This window comes from Palaemon carinicauda, chromosome 6, assembly GCF_036898095.1.
Source record: "Palaemon carinicauda isolate YSFRI2023 chromosome 6, ASM3689809v2, whole genome shotgun sequence".
NCBI lineage: Eukaryota > Metazoa > Arthropoda > Malacostraca > Decapoda > Palaemonidae > Palaemon > Palaemon carinicauda.
In genome coordinates, this window is record NC_090730.1 from 67,289,379 (window position 1) to 67,299,378 (window position 10,000).

The following is a 10,000-nucleotide window of genomic DNA, read 5'->3' on the forward strand; positions in this document are numbered from 1 at the left end:
AAGAGAATCAAAATTATCTAAAATTCAATAGGAGAAAAAAAAATGAACCACTCGAAAGGAATGTGGATATATTGATAGAAATGATCGTAGCAGACCCTCAAATTTGCCGTTTTGAATTATTTGCAGAATCTTTCGGAAGGAATTAAAAATGCATTACGATACCAAACAATGAGTACCCTATTTGACCTCAATCGTTTTATATCACCATTTCCCTTTCACCTCGGCTATAAATCACATTTCATTTCCAATTCCTTCGAAATCAGCATTGATAAATGTTAAAAGTGTAGATTATGTCTTTTCAATGTCCTTCATGTTGGCACTCCAGACGCAAGGACGCCCCTCAACTCAAGTGACTGGAGAAGAGAAACGCTTTTTAGAAGGGTTTAATCTAAGTCTTTAAGTGGTCATGAAAGAGACCTGCTAGATAGAGATTGGTTCCATATGTAGTGATTAAAGGTTACTACAGCACATCTTCAAGATATCTCTCTCTCTCTCTCTCTCTCTCTCTCTCTCTCTCTCTCTCTCTCTCTCTCTCTCTCAAGGCAATTTTATCACATTTTCAAGCCCTGGTTTGCGGGAAAATGAGTAAAGGAATAAAGTCAACCCGACTTCAAGGTAAATCGCCACTGAACTAATTTCTATCCGCTTTTTCTAAGGAATAGTGGATGCAAGTTGGACAACAAATACTATCATATTTGCCTGTTAAGGTTTTAATTCCCAAAGGCATTTCAATAAAATCAGAATTATAGTCTGTCTATGTTCATAATATACATTATTAAGTGTACGCATTACTAAAGACAAAGATGCAAAAGGTCACATATTAACAAGCCGAAATATGTCAATAATATGCAAGGAAAAACTCCTTAGAATCGAGCAAAAATTAACCGATATAAAAATAACAAATAAGCAAAATACAAATATAATGAAGCACAAGAACAGCCATTGTGAACACCAATGTAAGGACGAAACTAAGGAAATGGTGTACTTGGTCGTACACACACAGCCCTTAGGTACAGGGACGGCGTGCGATGAAATATCTAAACGTGAGAATGACAAATCCTGCTGTTGTTAAACACTAGTTCGATACATGGCAACTTCACAGGTGCCTTGGGGCAAGGTAACCCTAAACCACAAAATACATCCTCTGGCGCGTCAATTTGCATGACGACACTCACAAAATCAGGCAAATATTAATATAATCGAAAGCAGTTTCGTATATGTCCGTTACTTGGTATTTTTGGGGGGTTTATTTAGGTTTATCAGAGCACGTCGGTGTTCTGTGTTAGATACCTATACGTAAAGGTATAAATAAATGAGAAATTGAAGTAATAATGCACTTCATGGTGCAAGAATAAACGACTGACTAGACCTCAAGCAATAAAACATCTACTTTATAATTCTTAAAATATAGAACTTTACTTTGGATAAAATTTATATCTTTTTAATTTTCTGTGCAATATTGCGGAATGTGCCCAAACGAGTCTCTTATACGGCAATTCAATCAAGATATAAAATCGACCCAGAGGATACTGAACGCTTTCAGCTGAATATCTAACACACAACACGAAACCACTTATTGCTGATATCAAATTCAATGACTTATTATCATTCCTCAAGTGGTTTTGTAGATCATCAAAATTCGTGCGCATTATGTCTTGTCAATATTCTATCAAGACAATATTGCGTAGGAACCTTTCAACATGAATTTTTGTTTTGTGCAATGTTATCATTGTACAGAAAATTTTGTAAGTCAACTCAGAATCTAATGTATTCTTTTACTTCTGCCAACCAGCCTTTCAAGCTATGACTTCTGCAGAACCGATCTGTTTCTGCCTGAATAGTAACTTGAAATTGCAAAACGTTAACGATGAATTCTAACGAAAATTGTGTCTGTAGGGGGTGGGAGTTTTAGATTAATGAAGGAAGAGCTGAATGAACTTTGAGATGACTTCAGATCCAGATACGGTAGTGGGACGTCTCCTTTTTCTCTCCTTTTAGGCACTGGTGGCAGATTGCGCTCACGGTGCTTTCTAGTAATTTACATTCACATATTACTCGTTAAATTAGCCATAAAGTGTCATAAAACAAGAAACAATTGGACATTATTTGTATATTCATTCCACGGACGTCACTCGCCTAATTAAATAGATAAGTAGAAAGTCCATTAATGTATAATCTACACTAAAGCCGGAAATGGCATAATTAGTTCTGTCATGCTGAGCATCGTAATATCAATAATTTCCTAGTGCGTGTATGCATATGCACGCGAGCATTGACGCTGTTTTGATCAACAGGTTTTGCTTACCAATAATTTCATTATTACTTCTATTACCTGTCTTAAAAAATTACTATTACTTCTATTATCACAAAACCAGAATTAAATGCTGACGTTCTCTTGATTTCCAAATGACTGGATCTCCTTCGACTATACTCATTCCTTTTAGCCATTCATTATAAAATCAGAACAAATATGTGGAATTAAATGCTAATAGAGGACTAGAGCATATTATTTCAAAATTTCCCTAAATGGTGGGGTAAAGAATAAGTCTGTTTTCGTGGAACTTCATCTCGTAATGACAGTAAGACGCTCATGCTATGTCCCATAATGCACTTTCGACAGCATGCGAGGCTTAGATAAGCGACTGCTTAATCGCAAACAATCTCCTTAGGGGAAAACCACAAGACATGTTTAATTGAGGGGACTCGAGAGTATAAAGGGGTACACGGATGTACCAAGAGGAATTAAACTGAATGTACCAAATGGTTTGTGGTGTGTAAGAGAGAGAGAGAGAGAGAGAGAGAGAGAGAGAGAGAGAGAGAGAGAGAGGTGTAATATGACAAGGCGATGGTGACATGGAAGATAATCAGAGCTGAGGAGTTACTCAACAGTTGCATCGTGAAATAAAGCTAAAAGACAGAGAGAGATAAAATGTCTTTACTTATAAATTAAGCTATAAGGTCCATCATTGGGCTCTGAGAGGTCACTCAACAGCAATCAGCAACTGGGAAACCCCCACTATGATGTAAAAGTTGAAATAGGTTGGGCTACAACATGGAAGAGAGGAGGCGGGAAAGGAGCTAAAGTAGAAGGTCAAAAGAGTGCAACTGGGGAATACGCCTTCAGTGTACATAGTGAGGTTGAAGTGCACTAATAACACTAATTTTTACACGCACATACTCAGAGAGAGAGAGAGAGAGAGAGAGAGAGAGAGAGAGAGAGAGAGAGAGAGAGATCAAATATATACATTTGCAAGAGAAGAAATTTAGTGGTTTAATTATTCGTATGTACGCGTGCGAGAGAGAGAGAGAGAGAGAGAGAGAGAGAGAGAGAGAGAGAGAGAGAGAGAGAGAGAGAGACTTTACCTACTTTGAATCGTTTGAGGAAGAGAAAATTGGAAAGATTAGAGCAATTACTCTACCTCATTTTTAATAATCTCATAAGTTTGATTATCGATAATTGTCCAGTTTACCCTGAATTAAACATTTTAATGCCTGAAGAGACTTTTCTAGTTATCGCAATGAATTGCCGGCGTGAAATGGGATTTTTTGCATTTTAAGATTTACCACAAAACCCCAAATTCTATGGTATATCGCCTCGACGGTCACTGCTTTGAAAATGGACATTTTAAAATATTTAAAAGAATGACAGGGTAAAATTGCGTCATATTCCGTTCATCAGTTTGAGAATGGAATGTCTTGCAGTTAAATCTGAGGAACAGACGGACATAACACTTCTCAGGTATTCTCGTAAAGAAAAAAAAATCGTATATTTTTGCAGTAAAAGTAACAGCTGTCATTCAAAACTACAATTTTAAGAGCAATAAATTCAGAATATTTATACTTATGTATAGTTTTTAGCCATCAGATAAGCCGGAATGACTAAATATGTGAAAAAAAATTTATATAACTGATGTAAGTACATTGCAATCTAAATGATTTAAGTTATTTTGTTTTTTCTTCTTGGACATAGAGGGATAACAACTTCAAGCATGTTTTCCTTGCGCATTACATGTGATAAGAAGGGAGTGGCACGGGAAAAAAAAAAGTCCCTTTGTTCTATGTCAATGTCAAATTCCTCTTCGAATAGCATCAATTTCATAATGATTTACCGAACAAGCCAAGTGATTTCGGTCATCCAGTGAAGAGCTGTTTATTTCAATAAGATCTAAACAAAATAATCCATCTCGCCTTTATTCATATTCTAGCATTTCAAACGAACAATTAATTTACGTATGTTTATCTTTTGTAGTTTTTTTCTATTTAATTTTTGATTCAACTTGATTGGCAATTCCAAACATCATATGGCCATTCCAGCTTGATTCTCCTAAATTTTTGCTTAAACTGGGTAAGAAAAAACAACAAAAATCTTTAAAGTGTTCCTTTTCTGTCAGTGGCCAATGCAGAAATTCTCATTTTCTGCCCCAAGCCACGTTTTCTTTTCGCATCTATTCTGGGGGATAGTTTATTTCAATATGGCAAAGTACTCTCGCAGCTGGAAACATGAGTCATTCATCGCGTCTCACTCTCTCTCTCTCATGAGTCATGTGGCATCTCCATTCAAAGAGAATCCGTTGGCACCGTTCTCTCCCGCCAAAAGCTTCCTTTGTTGTCTGTCTACGGGTTGGAATTCGCGACGGTTGTAAGTCACTTGAGCAATCTTCGTAAATTTACCTCAAGTCCACTTACCAACCGACAAATAACTTCCCATTCTTAGATTTATTTATTCCTTCTTTTATACACCAAAAAAACCGTTTACCATAAAAGTGTGTGGGTACAAAGAAAAATAAAACATTAGAATGACAAAAGCGAATACCTTAATCAACAACTACCGATTGAACAAAAATGCTTAAAAAAAAGAGAAAAAAATATAATAAAACTACAATTTACATAGTTGCCTCATTTGCTTATAAAAGACATTTATGTTTTATCATCAATAACACTAAACACGCATATTACTTCCATTTCAGGGAGAACAAAAGAAAGCTTTCTCTATGAAGAAAATATTAACGTGTTGGGTTTTAATTTTTGCGATCATAGGTCTAACCATAGAGTCCACAGTCTGCTCTCTATACTAAACGGATCTTTCGATATTCCTCAAAATCTTTACAAAAACAAAAGTACATTATATCGTTTTCATTCATATCAAGACAAAGGCACAGCTATGTGGAGGCAATCTGTTTATTTTCTTGTAATAAAGATAACGCTGATACATCCGAATGCTGATAAGACCAACACTCGATACAGGGACATCTCATAACAGAATCTGTGATAATCAGGAGCATAACACAAAGCGAGTAATGAATAAAGATATGAATGATTGGGAATCAATATAAAATAACTTCAATGGTCCTTATTGCCGATTTATATTGCGTTAATTATAAAATAAATGAAACATATGCAATAAAGTAATAAGCAGTTAATGACAGATATAATTACTAATTATATATTTTTACAAATAATTTAAACGACCCAACTCCAGATATATACTTAAAAATATCGATAAAAACATATTATAGGCTTTTCTTTTTTGCCCTCATAAAAACATAGAATATTAAAGTTCGCTTGTAATACGCTTTTGCAGCTTGGAAATTCTATGCAGTTGCACAGTTGCACAGTGCAAAAATCACTTTTTTAATTATAAAAGAATAAGCTTAACATCATCGCATCTAGTTAAATTCATTCAGTGTGTCTCAGTACAACCTGAGTCCACATACTTTTAAAAAGGTTTCTTCGAGGAAAAACTTAAGTTTCACAATGGCTTAGTTTTCAGAATAAAAAAAAAAAAAAAAAAAAAAACTCGAATCACAATTGTCATGGAAAATTTTTAATAAATGTAAATTTTTAAGATTTTCAAAAGGTGAAAGAAGCAAAATTTTTTTGGATAACATTAAAAGCCCTTAAGCCCAACAGTACAAAGGAGAGAGAAATGTTACATAATTGAAACCAATAAACATAAGAAAAATCCGAAGTGAGATCTTCTTCCTTGAGAGAGAGAGAGAGAGAGAGAGAGAGAGAGAGAGAGAGAGAGAGAGAGAGAGAGAGAGAGAGAGCACGAATCACTCATTTCATTAGCTTACCTTCGGGTCCCTTGAGTAGCTCAAGTTCAACAGAATAGTCCCAATATTCCAGTGAATTCTGCCCGGAGTCCATATTGGGCAACTTGTGTTCACCTCTGGCTCGGAGTTCCGATGCGGTCCAGGAGGAGCGACCGCTCCCAATGGCACTTAGGCGCCATTCCATCTTGAGGGAGGCTTAAAGAAGGTGATCTCGGAACTTGGTCGTTTTGTTTACTCTCGCTTCTTCTTTGGTCCAGAGAGAAGACACGAGTCTTTCCTCAAACGTTAAGACGCGGTCGTTTGAAGAGACCTCGGTAAAAAAGAAGTCTTTCTTTTCTAAATCTATATCATAATTAACTTAAAGAATAATATACGTGATGGGTATACTATCTAAAGTAGTTCTTTCGAAGACATTATCTTGTAAGCTAAATGGACTTTCTTGATGGAAGAAAGCGCCCAAGAAATTTTCTTTTCTTCTCTTCACGAGAGAGGAAATGTCAAACGGCACATAATTTTCACATTTTTTCTATAGTTTCTCCAGGAATTCACAGATTCCAGAAGTCTATCAATGTCTGCTTATAATGCCTGCAAGGGAAATTTTTCGAGATAGTATTCATTATTTTCTAATCCACAAGCTTCGAGTACACAAGTCAAACCCGGTTTGAAAATGGAGTGACCGAGTCTTAGAAATAATAATAACAACACCAATAATAGTAATAATTATTATTATCATTATTATTATTTTTATTATTAAAAAAATTATAAAAGCAATAATCATAGTAACAATATTAAACACTCTAAAATAATAATAATCATAATCATCAACCCCCTTGTCATCGTCACGAATAATTTTCTTTCTATATAGATGACAGTTCCACATGGAAAAAGTCGTAAAAATTTAAGTATTCAACGAAATACACAAAATATCAATATTACTACTAAACGCTAAATGCCCTACTAAAAAAAAAAAAAGAAAAAAAGCTGCTATTAAGAAGTTAAAAACATAACATTAAATAAAAGGAATAAATAGTAATTATGTAGTCCTAACTGTACTCATGCACACTAAAAACAAATATGTAAAATACAAATTATCCTCAAGCGAGACAAAGACCCATCTGTGGGAGCCTATGGTGTAGCAGAGGCTATAGCTTTGACAAAGGTCTGAAGATGTGACAGATCATTCCGAGCAATTAAGACCTATTGAGAATGCCCTCAACCATCACCAAAATGACAATTTAAAAAAAAATGTATATAAAAATATTTAAGAATTAACAATATCAGTTGCATCTAATAATACTAAACAATTTGAGCGATGTGTAACATTATTATTATTAACACGTATATTACATGATTGTGAAATTTCCTAAGTAGTAACAAAAGTGCTACTCCGAGCCACTAAAACTATGAAATATTCATTACCAATATCCATTAGCCACAACATGATTTCTTTTAAATGTTACAAATAAGAAACCAGGAAAGAAGCAACAACCTGATATGGCGGCATTGATAACCATATTCCTTGCGACGGCCGTCCAACCAAAGACAATGGTGTATCTCTTTAGATGCCCAGTTAAATACAGAAGTGCGTGGCGGGAGACAATGGGAAGAGATGAATTTGGTTTATACAGAACATTATTTAGGAGTGACAATAAAAACACATTTAAAAATGATAGAATAAAAATAGTTAGATAGCCGAGTCAGATCTAAGTTAGGCTATACAGAAAGGAGAAATTGCTTCGTTATTTTTTTTTCTTTTTTTGAAATATCAATGTCTTTGTAAGCTAATTGTTCCCATTTATTACACTGCTCGTTAAAATCTTAATTTCCTCTTCGCTTCCTAGCTCTGGTACTTTTAATTTCCCCATGCTTCAAGAGTATGTGTATCGTTTCCTCAGGATTTGAAAAAAAAATAAATTCCACGGAAATGACGGAGTTAATGAAAAATATACTGTAAAAATGGCTACATGATAAGGAATTTAACAAATGTCCGGACTCTAAGAATATGTTTCTCTGAATGATTTAACTATAAGGAATTTACGTGGATCCTTTCGTATCTGAATTATGTGGTCAAAGGCAGGAAATGCCAGGCAGAAACAAGGTACAAAACTGAAAAAAATTATGATAGCTATATATTGTAAGGCTCAATCTGGGATGGAAATACAATTAGACAAGTCTTGGGTCGGGTATGAAAATGGCAGTGTGGTCAATGCAGATTAACAGCGTGGATGAACCGGCATAGCTGCCCAATCCAAACATCGTCAGACAAGACGCGTTTATTAATAGACTTCACAACGAATGTGATGACAGACTCTTCTCTAGAGATGTGACTGGTTATTTCCATTAGGAAATACCGAGGAACGTACATTCTGATGAGAACTGAAGTGTTTTTCGTCTTTTGTCATCAGGTTGTCTTCAAAACACCTATGATTGAAGTTATGTATTATAAAACATTCCCTTGAAATAACCAAAAACTCCAAGATTCTTCAAAAAATTATGTCAGTTTTTATATTTGTTTCAATGTCCTGCTGTAAAATTTCCTTACAGATCACACATCATTTTTATGAAAGAATTCCCTAAAGGAATGCACGGTGTGCAACGTCCCTTACTAGTTCTCTTTCGACCTCAAGCTTTCGTTACTTCCCTTCCTTACTTTTTCGCCCATTCCCTTAGATCTCTTCCCATCTAGCTGTCCAACTTACCTTACACTATGTAGCTCTCACTTCCATCCCTAATTTAAGACCTTAGTTTTGTGGTGGAGGGGAGGCTGAGAGGATCTCCGGAATGTCCAAGCGTATAACGCCAAGGTCTAATTAAGTTAGATTTGGATTAGAGTTAGGTTGTCGTTTATGATAAGAACAACTTCTGTTTACCAGACATCGCAAAATAGTACAAAACCGCTTAATGTCAGCCTTTAAATACATTCATATCCCAGACATAAAAAATGAGTAAAACTTTTTGTCAAATCTGAGAATACTTCGTACAGAAAAGAACATCTAACCTAAAAAAAATCAGTATATTATGTGGCTGTAAGCTTCTTTCAAGAGCGGGAGATCCAAATGACTCATCGCGACTCATAAAAAAACATGAGACAAAGAATTCTCACTGATAAGAGACTGTGTGACTCATGCCCTCACGAAATCTCATTTACCACTTAAATCAGTCGTCATATCTTGAGTAAATTTCGCCCTGCGACATCATCCTGCGTAATCGCATTTCTTCTTGGCTGCGTTCGAAGACTGACAAAGAGATTCTTCAAAGTTCTTTGCCTATATATAAACGTATTTCTTATATGCATAATAGGACAATACCACTTGGACACCGAAACATCCTACGACCCCACCAAGAATAGATTTATTATATAAAAGCAATATATAAAAATATTAATAACAAGAGTTTCCACGTGATATGTCTTAAATAGGAAATATAAGAGATTGAAATTTAGAATTTATTTGAAGCCGTTTATTAATGTCTCTTTATAACTTCAATATTGCCATGTTATAGTGTAGCTCAAACTATTAATACCTGGTCTTAACAATATAGCATCAAGAGTGCGTAGGACTGTATGCACAACAAGACTATTTGTTTCGTATACCAAATTGCATAAGCAATAGCTAAGGAAAATAAACCATGGTGGTGTCGTGTGTGGGAGCCTTAAACTAGAGTCTTATCTTCTCACAGGAGAAGATCGACGGGATGGGCATCCCTATGGCAAGAGCCTATAGCTATGAGGAATTGAGAATCTGATGGAAAATGATAAACCAGATGTATAATCCTGAAGGAAGAAAAGGGCAATGAAGAAACCCATGAAAATATGAAATACCTTTGAAATCAATTTTTTCTTATGCTTTCCCATTTGACTTTCCATTATTTTCATCCCCACTTTCATCAGGGTTGGGATAGTCAAATGCACTTAGTTTTTCGCCTATGTATTGATCAATGAGAGA

At 35.2% G+C, this 10,000-nt stretch overlaps 1 protein-coding gene across 7 annotated transcripts in view; it reads right to left on the reverse strand.

Moving 5' to 3' along the window:
• Positions 1 to 10,000, reverse strand: part of LOC137642566 (rootletin-like) — a 272,520-nt gene that overhangs the window by 77,461 nt on the left and 185,059 nt on the right. For 2 of the 7 annotated variants that reach the window (XM_068375247.1, XM_068375251.1), the window contains exon 2: positions 6,078 to 6,641. The exons of the other annotated variants lie outside the window; for them this stretch is intronic. In XM_068375247.1, coding sequence (XP_068231348.1) covers positions 6,078 to 6,240 — 163 coding nt within the window. In that variant the 5' untranslated portion in view covers positions 6,241 to 6,641. The remainder of the gene's footprint in view (positions 1 to 6,077; positions 6,642 to 10,000) is intronic. 7 annotated transcript variants of the gene reach the window in all.